General features: G+C 42.6%; 1 protein-coding gene across 4 annotated transcripts in view; it reads right to left on the minus strand.

Moving 5' to 3' along the window:
• Nucleotides 1-25,706, minus strand: part of FHOD3 (formin homology 2 domain containing 3) — a 499,838-nt gene that overhangs the window by 125,772 nt on the left and 348,360 nt on the right. The window contains exons 12-14 of one of the 4 annotated variants that reach the window (XM_058438431.1): nt 8,629-8,718; nt 5,084-5,443; nt 4,597-4,671 (exon numbers count right to left, since the gene is read on the minus strand). The exons of the other annotated variants lie outside the window; for them this stretch is intronic. Coding sequence (XP_058294414.1) covers nt 4,597-4,671; nt 5,084-5,443; nt 8,629-8,718 — 525 coding nt within the window. The remainder of the gene's footprint in view (nt 1-4,596; nt 4,672-5,083; nt 5,444-8,628; nt 8,719-25,706) is intronic. 4 annotated transcript variants of the gene reach the window in all.

Raw genomic sequence — 25,706 nt, forward strand, 5'->3', positions numbered from 1 at the left:
CCATTTTAATTTTTGCAAGAGAAACAGGTCTGGAAATGCTACCACTGTTAGTGGTAATTTTACCTAAAGAGGTTTGTTCCCTGTTTTTTTCTGATAATTTCTCATAAGAGGAGTTGCCCAAAGTCTAAAACCATTAGGCAGCAAGATTTATGACAACAGGTTTAAATAAAACCCTAACATTTCCTATTTTCTAAAATGTACATTAAAATTATTTGCTAACATAAATTAAAAATCCAAATCAATTTCACTTGAACCATGAAGATTTTTCTTGCCTCACACGGTGGCACAATTAGTGTTAATTCCCTCACAGGTCTGTAAGAAATACCATAAGGTTGGCTAAAGAAACATCTTATTTAAAATTCCACTTTAGTATTTCCATATCAATTTCATTCATTAAATGTAATCCCATCGCATGTTCAGCGATTGAGGAGAAACTGTCCCCAGGCTTTCTGGACTGGCCTGCTCCTTAGAGGTGCATGTATTCATGTTTTCATCCAACATTTCCCCTGAACCAAAATTATAGCCACGAGATTTACATGAGATTTGATGATTTTCCAGACACGTCTAACAAGTTAAATTTCAAGATTTGTAAAATTCTAGATTTCTGTTTTTCATAATAGACATCCTTTAGCAGACCATATTTAGCTATCACCACTCGGAGCACTCCCAGAAAACAAATCATCATTTGATGCCCTTGCATGGGCTCAGACACTCAGGATTACTTACAAATAATGAGGCTCAGAGAGCTTTGCCTCGCAAACCTACCCAGCCACAGAGCAGGACCCACCCCGTCCACTAAACTGGTTAGGGACACTGTATTTAGAATGTGTGGGACCCCAACAGTCACTATAAGTACACAAAGAGCTTCTTGGACATGGAGAATCCAGTCCAAATGCCCATCAACAGAAATTGGAATCCCTTCTGGAAAGCAAACTGATTTCAAAATGAGTGTATCCTTTGACAGAGTAAGTCAACTTTTGGGAAGATGACATAAGGAAATAATCTTACAGTTATTTATATACTGAAAATGTCATACAGGAAGATACTTATTGGAGCATTATTTATCATTTTTTTCTTTTTCTTTCGAGAAAGTTCCTGCAAATACTGGAGCATTATTTAGATCACGGTAGAAAACTAAAAACTAACCAGGTAACAATGTGGAAATGGCTATGAAAGTATGATATAGTATTCGTCAATGGACTATTATGCAACCATTAAAAATGATTGCCAATTTTATAAGTGACAACATGAAAAATGATAATATAGGCTAAATGAAAACATCAGGATATAGTATACACAGTTTGATCACAACTGTGCAAAAATATACTCAAAAGTCAAAAACTAAGTGTAGGAAAAACTATAAAAATGGGTTATTTTTTAAAAAAGAATATAGAGATGAAATTTCAGTTTTCAATAAGAAATTTCATTATTATAATGGAAAATAAAATATTGATATGACCCACATCTATCCTGTGCTGCTAATTCTGGTCAGTTTGGCTGTTGCTGTCCTTATTTATTTAGTGTCACATGGCTGGGATGTTCTCAGTGCCAGACAGAGAGAGGCTCAGAGCATACCACTCTATCCCATCATCCTCTGTGAACACATCATCTTTGTAGGACTTGGTTTCTGAGTACTCATTTTCTCTTTAAAAACCCAACACTCTACATGTCAAACAGGTTAATTGCTTCTCCAAGTGAGTGTTGGTTTAATTTTTCAACAGTGCTCCCAAACCACAGGCCACATAGGAAGCACAAAAGCAAAGGACAAAAGGAGCATACAAAGGCAGAAGTAGAGAAGGGAGAGAAAGCCAACGAACAGAGGGAAAGAAACCAGGCAGCAAGCACTGCAATGAGGGAGGGGAAGGAGGCTGCCCCCCATGACAGCTAGCACTCTCCGAGACGAGACCCCGACGCAGCCTGCTCCACACAGGCTCCACGCCTGTGTCAGCAGCTGCCTGGACGCTCTGCTTGTCATCCTACTCCAGCAGCTAAAACAATTCCCTTCCCACCACAAGTGGACATCCTGCAGAATGTTTTAACAGGATCACTTTGCTAAAATTGTGTTTAAATATGACGCTATGGAAATAAAACAAGCAGAATGTGTTTTTCCCTCTTTGGTTTTCCTGATGTCTAAGCAATTAATTCAAATGCCTCATAGTCTAATTTTGCTTCTCAATTTCAGCCAAACTAACTAGATCATACAACTCACTATTCAGCATTTTTTGTGTGTGTGTGTGGAGGGTGAGGGTTCTTCTTAATGACTAACTGGTCAGTCTTTATTATAACCCATTCAATTGCAGCCAACCACTGAGTAGTCCATCTGTGGTCACATAGACCCATGAAAACCACAGCAAGTGAACATCAGAAAAATCAATAGGAATAATATGTGTACAGTATCCAAGTTCCTGTTGGAGAAGTGTTTTTAAAAGTTTACAAACTTTGCTCAGTTAAATCAAAGTCAACCTTCATTCACAAGCAAGCAGCTTTTTTTTTTTTTTTTTTTTTCCCACAATTTACGTGTATCTTCAACTGGACAGCTTATATATTTCTATTGCTCCCACCCCCAGGACTATAAATAGTGGTGAAGCTTGCAGACCAAATGGGAAGGATCTGGGGCCCAGGAAAGCCCCAACTAGGGCCGAGACCATCACCAGAAAGACCAGGATCACCACCGTGGGCTAACACACTCTCTGGGAAAGATGAGATCGCCAATATATTTTTGTTCCAGTCAAATGTTCAGCTCCTAACTTGCACATAGTTATTGTTCTTGGAAGGTGTAAGAGTCATGTTGGATTCATTCCACAAAAACTGTGTGAAAGATAACAATCCCAGAACTGTAGACCTGGAAGAGACCTGCGGAGAACTTGTAGTTTCAAGGAATTCAAATTTGGTTCACTGGGATAGTACAATTGGGGTACCAAAAAAAAAAAGAAGAAAGAAGAAGGAAAAAAAAGAAGCTCAGTTCACAACTCCTGGAGGTATACAAAGCCATTCTGGAAATAAGAGGAAATTAATTTTCAGATCCTGAAGTTCCATATCTGCTTTTTTTAAAAATGGATCTTCCCATGCTGCTCCTAGGGTCTCCCAGTCCTTTCCAGCTTCTCCTTCCAAAATCACCTTCCATTTTTAGAAAGAAAAAAAACTCTTGAGCAGGTGGAATCAGTGTGGGGCACTGCCTTGTGCTATAAAATCTCCAGGGTACCAAGCAAAGGAAAACATCACTCCTGAGGGAATTCCTTAAGAAGTATGCTGGAGGGAGAAGACGGAGCTTTATTTATCCAGGTAAAAACTAGAAGCAAGGTCTCATGCCTCATCTCTGTCTACGTGCCCACCTGAGAACCAGCCCCAGAAATGAGACTGTTGTCAGGGATGCGTATGAGCTCACTTATTTGAACTGAAACATGAAATCAGGCTTCTTCTGACAGAAATTAAGTCTCATTTGACTAAGGATTGGCTTTGCCAAGTAGGTATACATAGGTGTTTTCCAGAAGTAAATCAGTTAAATCTAAAGCCCCAAGGTTTTGAAAAATATATAAAGCATATATACAATAGACAAATTACATCAACAATTTAAACTTATAATAAAAAAAACTGTAGACAGGCTTCTCAAAACTTGGAGGGAAACTTCAGATTCCCTCCAAATTCTTTCAGATATACTAAGCAAAAATTGTTAACGATCATAGATCTAGATTAGTCCTCCTATTTATTAGATGAAAGGTCTGATACCATAAAGACTGGTCATTTTCATGGTATGAAGGAGCTTCCTTCAGGGTTCAGGTCCTATAAGCCTTCATTTAAAACATGGTGCAGCTTCATGTTGAGTAGGGCACCCAGACTGGGGTCCTCCAAACACAGGCTCTAGCAAAAGCATCTTGCTGACAAGGACTTGCCTTGGCAGGGTGTGGTGAGTGCAGTAAGGAGAGAAAGTGACTGACTGCCTAAATGACAGACAGCAGCACCACATACGGGTTAGGAAACAACTCTGGAACAGGCTGCCTGGGGTAGAAACTGCTCCGCAACATACTAGTTGAGTAACTCTGGTCAAGGTACTTAGCCTTTCTGTGCCTCAGTTTCCTCAGTGTAATAAGGGCTTGTAATAGAACCTACCTCTCAAGGGTAAAGTAATAAAGTACTAATTTCATGGAAAATACAGGATGTGGCTCAAAAACAATGCTCAATAAATGTCAGCTATTATTATAATTAATCTAAGATTAAATGGTCATTAGAATGATCAACTATTGATTTTTGGACAACTGATGGTTCAAAATATGCCGACTCTATTCCCAGTTCCCCACTCTGGCAGAGAGCTCTTAATGCAGGCAAGAGTGAAAGGCATTAATACAGGCAGACACCTGTTAAACATTCTCGGGGGAGTTCTGATTTGCACACCTCCCTCTGCCCCCATCTCCATTTTTTGTAAGATTTAAGTGTTCACAGTAAAATAACGTAATTATATTAATACCAATGAAGTGGTTCAAACTGTAATTGTGTGTCACGTTGTAGGAAGATATTAGCATCCTTTGAAAAGAAAAAATGCATACATTAGAATATAAAACAGAAAGCTATAGAAAAGGGAAAGAAAATAAAGACACCCACCTATTAGAAGAGAAAGATTGGAAGTGGTAAGGCTCAGAGGCAGAATATGTGCTCAAAGAGACAGAATCAGAGGAACTGTCAAAGGAAGAAAAGCCCGCTCACAATGTGGCATGGAAAGACAGCAAAGGACTTTGATACATTCTTCAGGGTCAAAAAGACTTCATGCCACATGGCTTGGTACAAGATGTATAAATTTGGACACATTATACATATGTAAAACCTTACGTTTAAAAACCCATTATTAGTAATTATATTTTAACAAATGATCCCCTTAATTCAAACAGATGACAATTTTCTCTGCATCTTATGTAAACACTGGTCATTATTTAGTCAGGGGTCAGCAATTTAGTTTATGCCACAACTGCTCCCTGCTTGGGCTGAAATCCACATAAAAGCACGGCAGAAGCCAAGCCAAGGGGTGCAGTTAACACATGGTGTTCTCCTCTCCAAGTTAATCTCAAACAAGCCTCCAGGTGAGCAAATCTACCTGTTTTCCTTCTGGGACTCTGCTTCCTTCTCCTTGGCGGACAGCGGGGAGTCCTCAAAGTCATAGGAGAAGAGGTGAAAGGGGCTGTGGGGCACGTAGGGCAGCTTTTCTATGGTCGGTGACACCTTCAGGGAGCCGGGTGTGGCGGAGGAGGGCCGAGCAGCTGAGGCAGGAGGTGATAGGAGGGCAGATGGGGTGCCCTCAGGTCCAGAGGACCCACTGCGCCAGGTGGTCCCGCCTGCAGTGCCAGCCAGAAGTGGCTTTCCCTGCAAGCTGGCATTCGAGACAGCAGGGAGGGCAGAGCTCTTGGGAGCAGCATCCTTTCCAGTGGGGCTCTGCCCTGAGGCAGGGCTGACCTTGCTGTTGGGCCAGCAGGGAGGAGGAGGAGGAAGAAAAAAAGATTTGGGAGAGAGGGAGCAAAGGTTAGGGAAAAGAGAGACAGGCAAAAAGCCACTTCTGTTGTTATCACTCACTTCAGAGTCCAGCTGTGTTTCTCAAACTGCAGCATAAAAACCCGTCACCAGAAGCTTTGATTTGCCCAAGCAATCCTGACATGCTGAGTTTGTCAAACCGGGAGGTAAGACTTATAGAGGGCAAGGAGGTGGCTCTCAGGCCAAACGTGGCCTCTAGGTGTAAGAGACTTTGGGAATTTACTGGACCCCAAAGACTCTTCTGCACCCGGCACCTCCCATGTTTCTCCCTGCTGCCTGTGTTGGCATCTGAATTTCCACAAGTGGAACTTCATCTCTGTCTTGGTCAAATAGCAGGTCTGTCCTCCTGCTAAAAAGCCCAACCTTGAGGAAGAGGTATCCCACAAAGCCATACACTTTAGTAACTGCTTCCAGAACCTTTCGTGAAAGCAGGTATGGCTGAGAGAAAAGGAGAAAAATTGCCAGCGAGGAAGGCAAAGAGCTAAAAAGAAGGGCCAGGACAATAAAGACAAATTTTCCCTGTTTCATACTTTATCCAGGGCCTCCCACTATACCTGTTACATTCAGACGCCTTCAGACAGGCCTGATTCTGTCACAGTTCCAGGTATAAAATCCTGACCTCAGCCCCTCCACATACAGTAACTATGGGAGGTGATAGACATGTTCATTGATTGTGGTCATCATTACGCAATGTATACATATATCAAATCATCACTTTGTAAACCTTAAATATATACAATTTTTTTTTTGAGCAGGGTTTTTTGAACAGAGTTTTGCTCTTGTTGCCCCAGGCTAGAGTGCAATGGCATGATCTTGGCTCACTGCAACCTTTGCCTCCCAGGTTCAAGCAACCCTCCTGCCTCAGCCTCCCAAGTAGCTGGGATTACAGGCATGCGCTACCATACCTGGATAATTTTGTATTTTTAGTAGAGATGAGGGTTCACCATGTTGGTCAAGCTGGACTCGAACTCCTGACCTCAAGTGATCCACCTGCCTTGGCCTCCCAAAGTGCTGGGATTACAAGTGTGAGCCACCATGCCTGGCATTATATATAATTTTTAATTTGTCAATTAAATATTATAAACTATAAAAAGAGCTTTCCATCTTCAAGGGGCTGGATTTAGACACATGGATATTTTAACACATATATTTATAACCTGGGAATCTATGTTAAACTTCGCATTTTTCCAGTCCTCTCCCAGAGAAGTTGACTCCTCGCCATGTTTGTGTGAACATGGAATGTGAGCTGTCTTTCCCGCCTCAAATTCAGAGCTCTACCTGTACATAAGGGCAGGCCCACACCAGTTTCCCTGGGTTGATGGGAAGATGGCCATGCTGTAGCGAGCTGAGGGCAGTGCCTCAGGTGGGGAGCACACACTAAGCAGAAGCCAGCAGGAAGCAGGGCAGCAGAGACACCAACCCAACAGAAGGAAGGGGAAATCCTTTACGGTCTCAGAAGTTTATGCCAGAGAACAAATAACATCCAGATGAAGGTTAATGAATACCTAGGTACTACCAAGATCAAGCTCTGGTATTTAACATGCACATGTTTATTTCCTAAAACTGAAAAGCCTAATGGTCTCTGGTAAACGATGCCCTCCGGCATCACTTTGTGGAGTCAGAGATTTTTCCGGGCATAAGATAAACAATCATCTACCTGTATAATAAAAATCCTAGGTAGAGACAGCACACCATTAATGGAGATGCCTTTGAAGGCCGCCTTTTCCAGCCAGATTCTTCCATCTGGTCTGAAGGCGCAGAAGCATGTGCATACCTGAGGGTTTAAGGGTTTGTGCAGGTGGGCAGAACATGCACCTTTCAGCAGATAGGGAGGCATATCCCTGTTTCAGTGATAGCCTACAGAATTTCCTACAGCTCATTTTCAACTGAAGGTGGGATGGCGACCAAACATCCTCCCTTCCCAGAGCACCTCTAAGTAATCAATCACTAGCTCTAAGCACGGCAGGGGCTCTGTTTCATGCTGATCTTTCCTGAAATGTGTGGCTAATTCTCTATCATCAGCTCATTCCTTTCCTCTCCACATCCTGCTGGCTTCTTCTCAGCCATTTCCAAATAGGGGCAAGCAATCATTAGTTTGTCAGTTCAGAGAAGATTCTATGACCCCCGGGCATGGCAGGAGTCTGAGTGTCAAATGAGCCCATCTGAGAACTTGTGTGCACACTGCTAGCCTGGCAGATGAGGCATCAGTAGCAAAGACTCCATTAAATCTAAAGTTGGCAAAGATTTTACTCGGATTCATCCAAGATCCGTTTGATTTTGCTTATTTGTAGGAAAAAAAAAAAAAAAAACAGTAAAAATGTCCATTTGCAGTGGCAATCAATTAAGTGAAGAAAACCACTCAATTTTAGAATTATTTCTGAATACTGGAAAATGAAACTACCCATGAGCAATTTTTACTGTTTTATACAGACATCATTTGGGGAAAATATCTACAGAATTTAAAAATATCTGCAAGGTGCCCATGTCTGTCAGCATTGCCTGAGGATAGAAAGAAAGCACCGTGCAGAGGAGGTGAGTAGATGACAGCAAACTCCCCAAAGGGCTACAGAGTTATATGTTAGTTGTCTTGGGTGTGAAAATAAATACTGGGAAATTTTGCTATGATGCATGGGGTGAAAATGTTCCTGTTTGGATAAAAAACAAACCTGAATCATTAATATAGTAGTTATCCACACATTTTAGCTAATATTGTGCTGGTAAAATCAGGAAGAAAGGAACACATGGAATTCTTCTTACTGCAATGCTGAAAGGGCAAGAATCTTCTTAGGGGAGATGAGTGTTTTTAGTCACCATCAATCTGGTTGAGCTAAAGCATTCAATGAGGGAGGAAAAGGTGAGGAGAAAACCAGTGATTTTTTCCATAAAGTGTGGTTAGGAAGGTAGGACTTCAATAAAAAGTTTAGGTCTCTAATGAAAACATGCTCAGGTATTTCTACAAAACCAGTGGTTCTGTGGCTCTGTGAACAGGGTAAGTAAGAGTTTGCAAGTGGGAGTCAATGAGGAAGGGAGGTGGCCGCTAGAAGGGAGTGAACTATCATTAGGAAGGAGTCTCCCACTTTTAGTGTGAGCTTGGGAGGCTCCAGTCCTAGGTACCTGTCCTTGCCCTGACAGGAAGCATCATCCTCTCTTTCTTCTTCAGAATTGGGCTCCGTGATTGGCTGCTCCTCTTCCTCCTCCTCCTCCCTGAGACAAAGCCAGGAAAAGAGAAATGCACAGAGACAACACGGAAAAGTGAGATGAGCATTACAGACAAACAGGAAGATGAAGCAAAACAAAAACAAAAACAAAAACAAAACAACGAAATAATAATTAAAAAAAAAAAAAAAACCCAGCTGGCTGAAATGAAGAAAAGCACGCTCAGTCTGTTAGGAGACAAGAGACAGTTCTGAGATGTGGGACTTTAAACGTCGGGTGGAGATGTAAGAAACCAGAAAAGGTCAAATTTCTTTGTCAAGCTGGCTAGATGCCACCACCCTGCACCCCCTACATGCAATTCAGAGAAGCTTCTGGCCATGGGCAGACCTCCTCTGTGGTTTTTCTCCTCCACACAGAATCATCCAGTAAAGATTTTTGGTGATGACCAGCTGCTGCAGCAACCAGAGCCCTCACATCTCTACTGCGTCCCTCTTGATTAGAAATCACCAGGGGTCAGGCCAATTTGGCATGGACTAACCTCCATGGTGGACCTATGGTTTTGGTATGCCACCCCTCATTCTCAACAAAATGGCCACCTCTGATTCTCAATGAGTGTGTTTCAGGGGTGCAGTTCCACTCCCACTTGAAGGGTAGCACATAGTCCAGGTGGGGCCAATTCATATCACACCTGGGGTTTCTCCTGGTACCATCAGGGATGACTCATTATAAGGACACCCTGAGTCCAAGAAAAACACAGTTGAAACTGTGAGAAAAGGAGAGAAAATCAGTCCTCCTGACCATTTTAATGCCTGTATCCAGCAATTCTGGAGCTCTACCCTAGCCTTTCACTAATGAAAGATAATAAATTTTCGTTGTTGCTTAGGGTGGTTTCAACTGGGTTTTGTCCTTGCAGCTAAGTACAGACTAAAAACTTTAAAAACTGGGACATTCTTTTTCTCTGGTCTCTAAGTCCTGTCAACATCCGACTTATGTGGTCATGGTCCACATGGAACACCTGTTCAATGCCCTGCTGGGCTTCTCAATCCCTTGCCTTGCTGAACTCCAGTGACCTCCACCTTTAGCCCCTCCCACTCTAGACCTCACATCATACATAACTGGCCCCCCTTGGAAATCTTACATCCAATCTTCCCACCCCTGACCACAAGACCCCATTCACCCAAATCTCTCATTCCTTTCCTCCCAACCAAATTCTTCACCTTCCTAATGCATGTGCATCCTCTGCTTTCTCAACGTCCCCAGCACCTTTCTTGCTTTCAGTCCTTATGGATCCACCATGTCTCACTCCAGGCATCTACCAGGATCTTTAACTCTGTCATCCCACTGTCTTTCAGCTGTTTTTTCCTTTTTACCAACATATAAAATACACACAGAAAAGTACACAAACCACTGAATTTTCACAAAATAAACACACCTATCTAACCAGCACTCCCTTAATGCTCCTTTCCAATTGCTTCCCTCTCCCACCCCACATAAAATAGTGTAAGTTAGCTTTGCCTGGTTTTATTCTCCATCTAAAGGAATCATAATCTGCCTAGCTTTTGTTCAACATTACACCTGTGGGATTCACTGACATAGTTACGTATACTTGAAGATTATTCCTTCTAATTGCTGTATTCCAGTAGTTTACCCATTCTACTTCTGATGACACTTGGGTACCCTTCAATCTGGGGCTATTTTGAACAGTGCTGTCATAAACAGTGTAGTACATGTCTTCTGGTGAACATATGTTTATATTACTGTGTACTACATCTTGGGATGAAATTTTTGATTCATAAGATATGCTTGGGTTCATCTTTATTAAAAACTGCCATTTTAAAAAATGATGAGACGAATTACCATCCTCATAAGTAGTAGATTCTGGTTGTTTTACATTCTTGCCAAGATCTGATAATTTTGTCTATTTCATTTTAGCCATCGATCTGTGTGTAGTGATGTCTCGCTGTGCTTTTAGTTTGCTTTCTCTGATGACTAATGAAGTTGGGCACACTGTCACACTTCTAATGTCCATTTGGATATGCTCTTTGAAGTGTCCAACTAATTTTTTGCCCATTAAAAAAAATGAATTGTGTTTTATTTGAAGAAGTGTTTTTTTGGAGACCAAGTTTTGCTTTTGTTGCCCAGGCTGGAGTGCAGTGGCACGATCTTGGCTCACTGCAACCTCTGCCTCCCGGGTCAAGCAATTCTCCTGCCTCAGCCTCCCAAGTAGCTGGGATTACAGGCACCCACCACCATGCCCAGCTAATTTTTTGTATTATTATTTTTTTTTTTAGTAGAGATGGGGTTTCATCATGTTGGCCAGGCTGGTCTCAAACTCCCGATCTCAGGTGATCCACCCATCTTGGCCTCCCAAAGTGCTGGAATTACAGGCATGAGCCACCACACCCGGCAGAAGAAGTGTTTTTAATATCATTTGCCCTTTGTCACTTATATGTGCTGTAAACATCTTTCCCTTCTCTGTGTATTGTCTTTCATTCACTTCATGTCATCTTTTAATAAACAGAAGTTCTTAATAAGGTCCTGTTTATCTTTGATGGCTAATGCCTTTGGGTGTTAATTTTTTGTTTGTTTGTTTACACCAGGTCTTAAAGATAGTCTCTATGTGTCCTTCTAAAAGCTTAATTTCACTAACTTCACATTTACATTTGCAGAGTCCATCTCTAATTGATTTTTGTTATCATGTAAGATAGGGGTCAGATACATTTTTTTCCCTACGTCGATATGCAACTGGCCCAGAACCATTTAGTAAAGGGTCTTCTCTCCACTTCAGTATCTTGTTCACAAATCAGGTTAATATACATTAAAACATATATTTGTAGATTTCTGGACTTTTTCTCACAAGTCAACTTGTCTTTTGCTGTACTATTGATAGGGATTATGTTGAATTTATATACAAATTTGAAGAACTAACATCTTTGCTATGTTTTTTAATCTATGGTTGTGATATAGCCTTTATGTAGACCTCATCTTACTGCTATCTTAATTTCTCTTAATAGTGTTTAAATTTTTACGGAGGTCTTAGATATCTTTATTTTTAGGTATAAATTTAGATGCTACTGTACATATTATCGAACTCTAAATTTTATTTTCTATTTGTTGGTGGTATACAGAAATAAAACTAACTTTTTGTAAATTTTGCTTGTATCCAGCAATTTTTCTAAATTTATTAATTATACTGTTTCTAGAGCTTCTTTTAGATTTCCTGTGTAGACAATCATTTCATCACTAAATAATGATGGCTTTACCTACTTCTTTCCAATTCATCTGCCTTTCCTTTTCCTTGCCCTAGTTCACTTGCTAGGACCTCCAACATTATGAAGAAATGGAGACAGTGATGCTTCCTTTTCTTGTTCCAAATCTCAGGGAAAAGTACAAGGTTTGTCATAGATTTTTTTGGTAGATAGCCTTCATTAAAAAATTTGCTTCTACTCGTAGTTTGCCAAAAATCTTTGTTATAAACAAGTATTAAAGTTCTGTCAAATTCCTTTCCTGCATTTAAGATAATCATATGATTTTATCTTTTCTCTGTTAAAGAGTTACAAAGACAGCTTTTTTTTAAAAAAATGTTAAACCAATCTTGCATACCATGAATAAACTTAATAAAGATAATACATTTTGTTGTAATGTATTATCTTTTTATATACAGCTAGATTCTATTTCTTAATAATTAAGAATTTTTTCCCTATTTTGGAAAGAGATTGATCTGTAATTCCCCTTTCTATAATGTGCTTGTCAGATTTTGAAATCAAGGTTATACAGGCCTTATAAAGAGGCTATTTAAAGACAGCTATCTGAACCTACATCCCAGGTAGAGGGATTGAGAATTATGTAACTAAGGGAGAGATGGATCTGGACTCGGGGTGCCTCTAACAGAAACAAGGAGAGCAGTGAGATAACATCCCTCCTGTCATGGCAGAAGCCACAAGCACATCTAAGCCATCCTTCCTTTTTTTTTTTTTTTGAGACGGAGTCTCACTCTCACCCAGGCTGAAGTGCAGTGGCACAATCTCGCCATCTTGGCTCACTGCAGCCTCTGCCTCCTGAGTTCAAGTGATTCTCAAGCCTCAGCCTTCCAAATAGCTGGGACTACAGGCATATGCCTCCATGGCTGGATAATTTTTGTATTTTTAGTAGAGATGAGTTTTTACCATGTTTGCCAGGCTGGTCTCGAACTCCTAACCTCAAGTGATCCACCCACCTCAGCCTCCCAAAGTCCTGGGATTAGAGGCATGAGCCACCATGCCCGGACTCAGCCATCCTTCTGAGCTTGGCATAGTACACCCTCATACACCACCCCCTACCAGCCTCAGTCTTTTTTTCCTCCATCTGCTTCCACAGCTGCCAAACTATACCTACAACCTCCATCATGAGGCCACCTTCCCTCAGCTTGATCAGGAGTTTGCAGGTGTTATTACTTCTGGTCCACACAAAATGCCCTCCACCTTGCCAACCCATGGGCCTCTCCTCTTTAAAACAAAACACTGAGCCCCTCCCTCCAAAATTCCTTGATTCCATTTACTCTCCCAGGTAGAGCTGGAGAGGTTCTGGAGCCAGACTGCCTGGGTCTGGTCTTCAGCGTCACCACTTTTGAGCCCTGTGACCTTGGACCCCACTTTACTCATCCCTACATGGGGGACTAACAGTACCTATCCCCTAGGAGGAATGCATTAATATGTAAAAGCACTTTGTCTTGCTGATCCTTCTCTTTTCCAAACGGCTGTCTCACAGATATTTAAAGACAGCTATCTGAACCTACATCCCAAGCTGTCTTCTCTTTGGGCTCAACATCCTCAGATCCCACAATAAATCTTCATATGATGTGTGTGTTGTAGCTTTGCTATCACAAGTGGCAGGGCAGAACCAAGGGCGGACAGCACAATGACCCACTTGGAGGGTCTACGTCCTGGATGCCCTACGACCAGAGCATTGGCCTTGCCTATAATGCAAAGGGGTGGAGAAGGAAACACCCTCTCCTAGGACGCAGGACTTTCAAGGATTGATTTTATTTAGTTCCAGTCTATGATAAAATCAGTCAAATGATTTTTATGCTAATAATATTTAAGAGTGAATAATTAATTCTGACAACTTTGCTTTTTCTCAAACCAGATTTTCTTATAAAGTGTAACTTAATTGTTCCTATATTGTGCTAAGGAATTCTGGGTGTTTGGCCTTTGGCTTTCCAATACCTCCACAGGTCTTTTGCTTGTGATTGATAAAGAGTTACTCCAGGGCACAGGCCTGTTCCGAATCCATTAGGTATATTCCTTTTCACCACAAACAGTCCCAGATTTGAGGTCACCGTTTTCAAGTTGGAAAAGCAACCCAGAGGCCTGCAGCCTGACCAGTTCTTCGGGGCATAGTTTCCAACAAAGCCAATGGAATGCCTCGGATTTGGGTCTCAGGCTAATGGGTCATGTTTCTCAGGCTTCCAAACACCAAAAGGAAAATGCATGTTGCTGAGCTCTTTCAGAAACACAATACAAACATTCAAAATAATGTTAAAGTATGTTCTAAGACCAAAGCAATCAGAATGAAAAAAAGTTGAGCAATACACTGGGAACAGACATTTGCAATACATCTAACAGAGAAACTCAAATCAAGAATATATGAAAATGTATTTTAAACTTCAAAAACACAACTATAAAATGAACAAAATACATGAACACAGCCAACAAACTAGTATGAAGAGATATTTTATTCTGATTATCAATCAGGGCACTATAAATTAAGGCCACAATGAGATACTATTTTCTATCTACTTGGTAAGATTAGAAGTCTAATGATACCAAGTGATGAAAAGAATGCAAGTCAACTAACTCATATATTGTTGATACGAGGATATATAGGTTTAACCTGGCAAAATAATTAACACTATCTCGTAAAATTAAACATTAATATCATGACCTGAAAGTCATATTGCTATACCCTAGGGCAGTGATTCTGAACCAGGGTTATTCTGCCCCCACCCCCAGGGGACATTTGTCAATATCTGGAGACATTTTTAGTTGTCACAACAGGGGTGGGGGGGCAGGGAATGCTACTGGCATCTAGTGGGCTGACACAAGCATGCTGTAAGACATCCCACAATACACAGAACAGACCCCACGACAAAGAATTATTCAGTTCAAAACGTCAACAGTGCTGAGGTTGAGAAACCTTCCCTAGGGATACTGAAGCACCAGTGTACTAGGATGAGAGTCCAATAATGTTCTCAGCAGCACTATCTGTAATTGTCAAAAGCTGGAAATGACCCAAATGCCCACCAAAGGGAAAAAATAGATAAAGATTGTGGTAAATTCCAGGCGGTGAAAATCCATATTGCCAGCTTCACATGACAATATGGACGACCACCAGAAACATAACACTGAGTGACCAAAACAAGTCCAAGAAAGAACATACATTTTACAACAAAGTGCAGAAAATCAGAATTATATAATCTAATGTGTCATATGTGTGTAATACTACTTAAAAAAAATACATCCATTGAAGTAGAGAAAAAAAAAAGTTAAAAAATACTGAAAAAACCCCCTACAATAAAACCCCATTAGACAGTGATAAACACATATTTAAGTATTGGTTACCCAGGCCTAGGGATGGGAGATTGGGAAGCACAGAGATGGAAGTCAGAAGTAACATCTTGCTTTTTAAGTTAGGTCACAGTCTCCTTGAAGTTCTATTATATTCATAAATATTATATAAAATAAACTAGAAGATAATCATGCAAAGACCAGTTTTGACAATGTGTCATGAACCAAGGATTATAATTAACACAACTCTGTACATTAGGATTTTAATTTTTTTTTTTTTTTTTTGAGACAGAGTCGCGCTCTGTTGCCCAGGCTGGAGTGCAGCGGCGCTATCTCGGCTCACTGTAAGCTCCGCCTCCCAGCTGGGACTACAGGCGCCCGCCACCATGCCTGGCTAATTTTTTGTATTTTTAGTAGGGACGGGGTTTCACCGTGTTAGCCAGGATGGTCTCGATCTCCTGACCTCGTGATCCACCTGCCTCGGCCTCCCAAAGTGCTGGGATTACAGGTGTGAGCCACCGTGCCCGGCCTACAATTAGGATTTTTAAAATATGTAATGAAACAGTTTTTTTAAACTTTTATTTTAGGTTCAGGGACACATATGCATGTGTGTTATATAGGTAAACTACATTACAAGGGTTTGTTGTACATATTTCTTCACCCAGGTACTAAGCCTAATATCCAATAGTTATTTTTTTCTCTTCCTCTCGCTCCTCCCATCCTTTGCCCTCAGGTAGGTCCTAGTATCTGTTGTTCCCCTCTATGTGTCCGTGTGTTCTCATCATTTAGATCCCACTTATAAGTGAGAAGATGTAGTATTCGGTTTTCTGTCGCTGCATTAGTTTACTAAAAAAGCAGTGTAATTATGGGGCAAGGGCTTTATCTCCCTCTATTTAACGATTTTTTTTTGAGACCGAGTTTCACTCTGTTGCTCAGGCTGGAGTGCAGTGGCGCAATCTTGGCTCACTGCCACCTCCATCCCCCGGGTTCAAGCGATTCTCCTGCCTCAGCCTCAGTAGCTTGGATAACAGGCATGCACCACCACACCCAGCTAATTTTTATAATTTTAGTAGAGACAGGGTTTCACCATGTTGGCCAGGCTGGTCTCGAACTCCTGACCTCAAGTGATCCACCCGTCTCGGCCTCCCAAAGTGCTGGGATTATAGACATGAGCCACCGTGCCCTGCTTAACAAATTTTATTGAGCACTTATGTGCAAAGATGCTGGGGTGCAATAGCTAAACGAAGTCCTCACCCTTGGATTACAGACCAGTGAGGGAAGAGACACTAAACAACTCACTGTAGCAGGAAGTATTCAACCCATGGGGCCCAAGTTACCTGAAAAGATTCTGCCATGCTGTTGAAGCAAAACTTGGCTGTTTAAAGCCAAAGAGGACCTGAGTAAGGGACAAGATGGAATTTTGTACATGACATTCCCTTGTGCAACATGTCTACTGACCTAGGATCAAGTCTAATTTGCCTAGCTAATCTCTAATCCCTTAACACCTCTCCAACTTCATCTTCCACTTTCCCTTCGTGAACCTCCTCACCCCAGTCTTACACAGTCTACTGATATATCAAGCTTCCACCCAACACCAAAGGCATTTCATTCTTGGAGTCCTTGCAAGAGCCATTCTTCCTGACTAGAGTTACTTTTCTTGCTCTGTTTCTCCAAGAGACCCTGCCCAGAGCCCTGGCTCCAAGGGACATCCAATAAGTATTTGCTGCCTGCTGCAGTTCCATGGCCCTGAGAACCTAGCACAGCGTTCGGCACAGAGGCTCTTGCTATGGATGATCCAAGGGCAAGACTGACAATTACTTGGAGATGACCTCAGAGATCTCCCCATGTTGCAGAGAAGAAGGATGGGGTCTAGAGAGGGCAAGACCAAACAAGTTGCCAGTAAGAACTCTGATCTCCTAACGTCCAGGCCAGACTCCTTTATAACATTCCAGGCTACCCCATGAAACTAAAGCAGAATCTAAACTGTTTTCATCACTGCACGGTTCCTTCGAAGCAACAGTCTCCTGAACCGTGCTTGTCAATCCTTCTTTCACACAGCACAGAGAAAAATGCCTCATATTGGACGAGCCTGCGCACGGCTCCCAGAAGACCAGCCCAGAGCCCAGTCACCCCAGACTTGCCTGTTGTCCTGAAAGCCTGGAAGAGCAGTGCCTTATGACCCATTTGTGGCAACTAGACAAAAAGCTGTCTTAAGGTTTAGATAAAATGCAGACATTTAAAATGCATAAGATATTCATAGAAATATTTCGTTACATTTATGGTAAAGAACGTGGCCCTCTGGTCTTGGTCTGCAGCCTTCTGTGTTACTGAATCCTTAAATTGCAGTTTGATCTTGGCCTCACAGTGACTCACACTTTGTTAACTTTAAGGCTGTTTCTAGGTCACCAAGGGCCCAAGGTAACATTTGAAAACTTCCAATTAGCAATCGTAATCATTTAAGACAAATATCTGGCCAACTTGAATCAGTGATTTCACTTAAAAGTAGAGTTTTGTTAGCCATCAAGTTTTTTAAAAAGTTTCTGCAGAAGATTTTTACCAGCCAAGAGAATGAAAAGACATCTAACAGAGCCCAGCTGTTGCTCCGATGTTTCCATGGTGAGAACCCAAAGTTAGACAGGAAAGTATTTATTGTCCCTGTAGCATGCAAAGTTTAGGAGGAGTATAAAGTATAGCTCATGGATCCCTAATACACCCAAGAAGCTGGACTATGGGCTAGTACCTTAATACATAAGCCATTATTTTGCTATTTTGTTTTAGAATCAAATAAATATTAAAGGGTCAAGCATATTATTTCTGCTGAAACATGGAGTAGTTTAACATAATGGAATTCAAGTCTGCGGAGTATAAACATCAACAGAAAAAAAACACAATTAGTAACGGGTTACACATTTATTCAGGTGTAAAACAAATGGATCTAGACTATGAGGCTTCTCACCAGTTTTTGTGTATAGCTTGACTTTGTGTTAAAAAAATTTTTTATTCTAAGCCACAGGTATTCGTTACTTTTTTTTTTTTTTTTTGAGACGGAGTCTCGCTCTGTCCCTCAGGCTGGAGTGCAGTGGCGTGATCTCGGCTCATTGCAAGCTCCGCCTCCCAAGTTCACACCATTCTCCTGCCTCAGCCTCCTGAGTAGCTGGGACTACAGGCACCCGCCACCACACCCAGCTTTTTTTTAATTTTATTTTATTTTGAGATGGAGTCTCACTCTGTCGCCCAGGCTGGAGTGCAGTGGCGCGATCTCAGCTCACTGCAAGCTCCTTCTCCTGGGTTCACGCCATTCTCCTGCCTCAGCCTCCCGAGTAGGTGAGACTACAGGCACCCGCCACCGCGCCCGGCTAATTTTTTTTGTATTTTTTAGTAGAGACGGGGTTTCACCGTGGTCTTGATCTCCTGACCTCGTGATCTGCCTGCCTTGACCTCCCAAATTGCTGGGATTACAGGCATGAGCCACCATGCCAGCCTTTTTTGTATTTTTAGTAGAGACGGGGTTTCACCGTGTTAGCCAGGATGGTCTCCATCTCTTGATCTCGTGATCCACCCACCTGGGCCTCCCAAAGTGCTGGGATTACAGGCCTGAGCCACCGCGCCCGGCCAATATTCATTGCTTTAAATGTCCCTCAGAAGTTGACAGAGCAGAAGTTGACAGAGAAACTGGGATGAAGATAGGCTGCATTTTTCTAAGAACTGTGGAAACAGCAGGAACTAAGCATAGTCCCCTCATGAGATTTCAGGAAGGCAGCCTTCAGAGGCAAAAAACAGCCCTGCTCAGGGTCTTTCTTCAATCTGTCCTGAGACCTTGGTGGATCCAGGTCTTATTTCACCCTTAAAACAAAGGAAAATACACTGGAATGGAAGACTCCAGTTCTGGCTGTTATGACTAAAAAATCCAACTGTGTGGACATGAGACATGTTTTGTCACTTCCAGAAGTTGTACAATGACTAATCTCAAGTGTGTTTTTCACATATGGGAAGAGACCACCCTCCTAAACCAGGACAAGCTCAAGGCTGTTGAGGGTGGTCTTGGGAGGTCCAGCAATGGGGGCGACTGACACTGTCTCTAATGCATGCCTCAACGCTTCACGCCTCTCCATACCACTGGCAACCTCCAGCCTAGAGATTCGTATCCTTAAGGCATATTATTTTAAAATGTGAGTGCTTAGGCCCTCCTTTCATAAACTGCATTCAATTGTTCTGGGGTAGAACCTCAACATGGGTTATTTTAGATGCTTGGCAGGGTTGAGACTACCCTGGTCTAAGTTATCAATGTTTCTCAGTAGCTCAGCATCAATAGCCACGACCCATGTCCCTGCTGCCACTCTCCCTCACCTCCAATCTGATCCCCACCAGGCAGGCAGGCAGACAGGCAGCTTTTCAAATGTGCACAACTGAGCCTCACATGCTGACTAATAACTGGACTCTGTGCTATGGTTTCCCAGGCCCTGCAGGACCTGGTCTGCTCACTGTGCAACCTCATCTCCACCCTGTGCCACCTGTCTCTGGCCACACGCTACAGCCTCACCTCCCAAGATGCCTATTAGATACCCAGATATACCAAGCCCCTTTCTCTCTTTGCCACTGCACATGGCATGCCCTTGGCCTGGGGAGCTCTTCTCTTACTCTTCTCATCCTTTGGGATGCAACCTAAATGCCTCAGGAGGTTTTCTGGACCAGCCCCATCACACTTTTCTCTTTTCTAAAGAGTTTTTGCTATTTTTAATGAGTATTTACTTACAGGAATTCATACTCCCTTTGAGAAAGGAAGTATGCTTATACTACTACTGATAACAGTTCAGTCTCCTTTGACCAGAAATAACCACTGTTATACATTTGGTGAGTAAACATCTAGATTTAAAAAAACCATATTATTCTACAATTTTTTTACATAGCAAATGATTTGACAACTATGTTAGCACTTCTGGTATTGGTATTATGCATTTCTTCTACCTGCTGGTGGCATCCACCACATAAACCATCCAAAAGTAGACATTTTATTGATCTAGCTAGTCCCCAATTGTTCGCCATGCTGTACCACAGGGATGCAGTAATGCCTCTCCCTGTCCACGTCCTTGTGCACTTCTGGAGGGTCTCCTCAAGGATATATTCTCATATCCCTGTAACCCTCTATCTACCACATGGCCCTGTTGGCTCGCTTCAAAAGCCCTCTTCTAAAGCTACTCATATTTACTTGCTATAATATTTGCACTCTGTCTTATGAAACTATGTTTTGTAATGTTCATGTTCACCACTGTATTCTCAGACATAAGAACATGGGAGGCACAAGGAAATAGGAGTTGGGGCCTAGTGCGGTGCCTCACACCTGTAATCCCAGCTCTTTGGGAGGCTAAGGCAGGCGGGTCACGTGAGGTCAAGAGTTCAAGACCAGCCTGGCCAACGTGGTAAAATCCCATCTCTACTAAAAATACAAAAATTAGCTGGATGTGCTCACTTGAACTCAGGGGGCGGAGACTGCAGTGAGCTGAGATTGTGCACTGCACTCCAGCCTGGGTGACAGAGCAAGACTCTGTCTCCAAAAAAACCCCGAAACAAACAAAAACAAAATAGGAGTTAGATGAACAAATGAATATGATTTTGTTCCTTTAGTCCCAGAAGACAGTATTCCTGTCTCAACAAAATCAGTAACTATAATATCAAAGGTCATGTCACTATTGACTAAGAAGTCTTTTAATGTAAGCCTACTCTGAAATAACACACCTAGTATTGGGGGCTTCTCTTCTAGAGATCTGGTGGCTTGCTCGTTTATTTATAGACATGAGCTATCATGGATGTGGACTCAAGTCCATAAATGCAAACAAAAACAAATGTAGGGTCCAAGGTACTTCATAGTTGTTTTTTCCTGATTTCATGATCAAAATTATTTGACCCTCCATTTGGAAGGCAGTTTTGCAAAGCTTGTTATGGATGGAAAAATATGTAGAAAAAGAAAAAATAGCTTCTGAAGTCTGGTAATTCAGTATGTATTTCATACCAGAAGGCCTCCCCACATGCATGCAGTCGTGACATGCCCACCCCCACCATCCCTGCTCCATCCAAGGACCCCTGGGAGACAAATACCTGCACCCCACAGGCCCTGACCGGCCACCTCCTTATGAGGGCTCATCTCTAGTCAGTTTTTAATCTCATGTTTATAAAACCAGAACCACATGGCTGGGGGGGGGAAAAAAAAAACCTCAGGAATGAAATTATTTATCTGGGGCCATGTGGATACTGTAATTGAGTACTCCTGAAGTGTGATATAATAGTCTCTGGATTCCTCCCTGAGCTATCATGTCTTTGGGAAGTATGCTCTCTCGGGATGATCCAAGGCATTTAGGCTACAGAGAATCATCCCAAATGTGCCCAGGATTTCTTGAGTTCTGCAGGGCACTTTCATTTTTTGTTTGCTTTTTGTTTTGTTTTGTTTTTTTTATTTCTTGAGACACTCTGTCACCCAGGCTGGAGTGTAATGGCGCAATCTTGGCTCACTGTGACCTCTACCTCCCAGGATCAGGCAATCCTCCCACCTCAGCCTCTCAAGTAACTGGGACTACAGGTGCGCACCACCATGCCTGGCTTTTTTTTTTTTTTATATTTTTTGTAGAGAGACAATGTTTTGCCATGTTGCCCATGCTGGTCTCGAACTCCTAGGCTCAAGTGGTCCACCTGCCTTGACCTCCCAAAGTGTTGAGATTACAGGTGTGACCCACCATGCCCGGCCTCTGCAGGGTACTTTCTGAGGGCCAGGAACAGGTTTCCCTGTCCTTTGCCTTGCTCTGCCTCCTAGGGATTTCTCTGTGGAAGGCAGGCTCTCCTTGGGATGGCTGTAGTCACTCACTCTATTTACTTAACAAGCTCTGTGCCAGGTGTACTTATGCTAAGCAGTTCACATGGTTCCCTCCTTCAGTACTCACAGGAACCTCTGAGGTAGGGACTATGAATATCCCCATTCACAGATAAGGAGCTGAGGCACAGGGAGGTTCAGAAATTTGCCCAGGATCACAGCTAGAAAGCCAGAATTGAACCTAGGAAGTCTACCTCTAGTGTCCATGCTTCTAACACTCTACTGTGCTACCTCTGTCTAAGATAAATTCTTTGTGGCTGGAAGAAAATGCCTCTTCTCTTTAAGGACTGGAAGAAGCCATTAATCCTTCCATCTTTAGATTATTTCCTGAACACCATCAGCTCGTCTGATGATATTCATGTGCACAGGATGTCTGCTAGCTCTCATCCCTTGTCCTGTCACTCTCCCTGCCCATCTCACCAAAGCCCCATTCCCACTAGGAAAACTGATGAAACCATGATATAGGGCACCATGAGACGTATTTGGACCATGATTATAGGCTGTGTTAATTCCAATTAGTCTCTGAAACATAAAAATTACCTCATTTAGAAACAGTAAGTATTTTTCAACATGAAGATGATGCTTCTGTCATCACCATCAGCCCACTAAGCACAAGCTGGGGACAAGCATAAGCTTCGCCAGGTCTAACTGGGCCTTCAATTTCCAAAGCCTATTCCCAGAAGAGCCCCCTGCAAAATGATTCACGCCAGCATCACCTCTGCCCAGATGGACTTTTTCGCTGTCAAATTTGGCCTCTTCAGCCTACATGTTCAGGGTTTCATTTCCCTATTTGTTCAACCTTCAATGAAGAGTTACCACCAGGCTGCCTCCACAGGCTCTTATCAAGAAAAAATAATCTCATTTCTCTTTCCATGGTTGGATTTGATCAACCCAGCTTAGTACTCCTTAGATAGCCCCTGCTCCATCTCCAAAGGGATCCTGGGAGTTGCAGAGGGCTATATATAGAGAGATGCTTATTCTCTAGCTGGATGACCCACACCCATGCCTGCGTGGACTGCCAGCAAAAATCGAGCCTTAGAAAGTGCTGTGAACATTCAGAACACAGAGGAGAAGGTGCATGTCACAGGAGATGTGGGGTTTGGACAGGTCAAAGGGAAGCTTGGCCCTAAAAGAAAATTCCCAAAGCAAGTAAAAGATTCAACTAGAAACTTGAACCTTTCCGTCTGAGGTATGTTCACTTCCATTCCCGTAGTAATCAGCTTGTTTCTTCCAGAGCCCTCATACCACCTAAGTCCACTCTAGCCTGAGAAACAGTCACACTTGATGATAACTGATGTCAAGGCTCATTGACTTGAAATGTGGGTGATGTTCTCAGTTTCTTCATTTCATGAGATGAAAGTTCTGTACATTCTCTTGCAGGTTTTCCCCAGCCACTTCTCTGCTCAAGCAGTTTATTTTTCCTGGGTTAGGGCCTCTAAACTAGAGCTTCAACCATCACCTACAGGTAGGTATTGGAGTTCCAGAAGTGCCTATCCAACTGACTATGGGAACTTCCACCCACCTGACACATAGATACATCCCAGAGCTTACTGACTGGCCTCGGGTTACTGATTGCCAGAGAATCATCTCAGGCCCCTTTGTCTTTGTCACCATACAATCCAGTCATTGTCCTACAAACCATAGCCTCCTGCATTCTCAGCACCTCCCTGTACTTTCCCTTCTCTCTTCCCCTTGCTTCAGTCAGGCCCCCTCCACTCCTTCCTGGACCAGCAAAAGCCCTGTACCAATCTCCTTGTGCAGCCTGCTCTCCCCCAGTGAGTTCCCCATGCTGTGCCCAGAATGCTCCTGCAGAAACACTACACTGATTTTCACTTAATCATTTGAAATTCATCAGTAGCTCCACTTGGACTTAAGGATAAAATTTTGCCAGTTTCTTCAGAACCTAGAAAGATCCTCAGATCCAATTCAGGAAAGTTCAAACCCACAAGAAATTTGCAATCTGGTCACAGTGAATATTTGAGAAACCAATCCTGCCCCAGATATCAGGAGCATTGCAAAGTAACTTCTTCCTCATGTCCCAGTGCCTCCGCCTTCATTCAATACAGTTTCTCCCATTTCTAAGTCCACTCTCCCAGCCTTCCCAGACCTCTTCTCTCCAGGCCACCCTTTGCTATTCAACACTCAGCATGAATTTCTTGGACACTGCTGAATCACTGGCTGTATTCCAATCATACTTTTGTCAGGAGGTCACCACCCTTGTCAGTGAATCCCATTTATAACAAGTCACTTACCATCAGATAAATCTTCCCAAGTAGCTACTTGCCACTCATGGTACCAGTGGTTGTTAATCTGGTTGTTGTGAAATCCTGTAGCATGTTTGTGCGGGTGCACAAAATATTTTCTCCAATTCATGTCCATATTCATTTAACAATTACCTTCTTTAACAGAGTAATATCCGTGAATGCTTCAGGGCATGGATTGATGATAATAACAGCACTGGGCAAAGCACATATTTGTGTTAACTCTCCCACCACCGTATTAAGGAGTACAGGTACCATCATCCTGAGTTTACACACAACCACGCCTATGCCCTCCCCCACCTCACCTGCTGCTCCTTCACTGCACACGGCCAGCCTTCCTCCAGGAGCCAGGGCTGAGCAGGTCACCTGAGTTGCAGATTTTGTAGATTAACATTGTATAACACCCCATCTCACAGTATGTCTTTTGCTGGCAAATAGATTGCTCATTGCCAACTGCTTCCAAGAAAGAGATAGGGCTGCTTTACTATTCTGCTATTCTACTGCAGACTCAGGATGAATTCTCTAATCCTGGCAATGAAGTTTTGTGGACATGGCATGGGAAGCTGTGCTGCCCTAAAACTTAGGCATGTAAACACGCCTCCTTCCTGTCAAAACATGGGAAGATGAGCTCACCCCCCAGCACAGTTCCATAATTAGGCTCCCCGATTTGCCCACTGCTTCCTGTGGCTGGTGGAAAGGTGCCAAAACTCTTCTTCACTCCTGCAAGAAAATAGAAAACAACACCCCTCCAATTGCCTCCCTCCAGCTCCCACCCCAGAGGCACAGCCCCAAGGCTTGGCTACCCGCATCCTACCACCTGCTTGGCCACTAATTGGTATGCATCAGCTATGAGCCATCAAAAAGTGAGGACGGCTTAGGTCTCTGCTCCTCCACAGCCTCCCGATAATTGATAGTTAACTGTGGCTTCCTTTTAACTATGAGTTTCCATTCTCTATACCTTCCCTTACTCCATCGCCAAGGTAGTAGTTACTTACGACTAACTGGAAAGCCTTGTTCCAGTGTTGCAGCTATTGCTCTGAACATTTTCAGAAGTCCCCTCTATAAAATGTCTTCAGTGCCCATTTACGAGAAAAACAAGCAAATCAGTAAGTATGATTTCAGGATCAAAATCAAACAGTGACTAAAAAACAATACAGCTCACTAAGATTACCAAGTTCCAGTAAAACATTTGCCCTCAGTGATTTTTTGCTTTCTCAACAAATCTAATTCATCCTCAAAAGATAAAACAGTCTCATTACTGAACACATTCTACAGATTCAGAGAGTAGTTTCAGGTATGTTAGGTTCTGAGTGCAGGCTATGGACTCTGACTGCCTAGGTCCCAACCCAGCAGAGCCTCTGTAATCTGGGG

The sequence above is a fragment of the Hylobates moloch genome, unplaced genomic scaffold (genome assembly GCF_009828535.3).
Source record: "Hylobates moloch isolate HMO894 unplaced genomic scaffold, HMol_V3 SCAFFOLD_5, whole genome shotgun sequence".
Lineage (NCBI taxonomy): Eukaryota > Metazoa > Chordata > Mammalia > Primates > Hylobatidae > Hylobates > Hylobates moloch.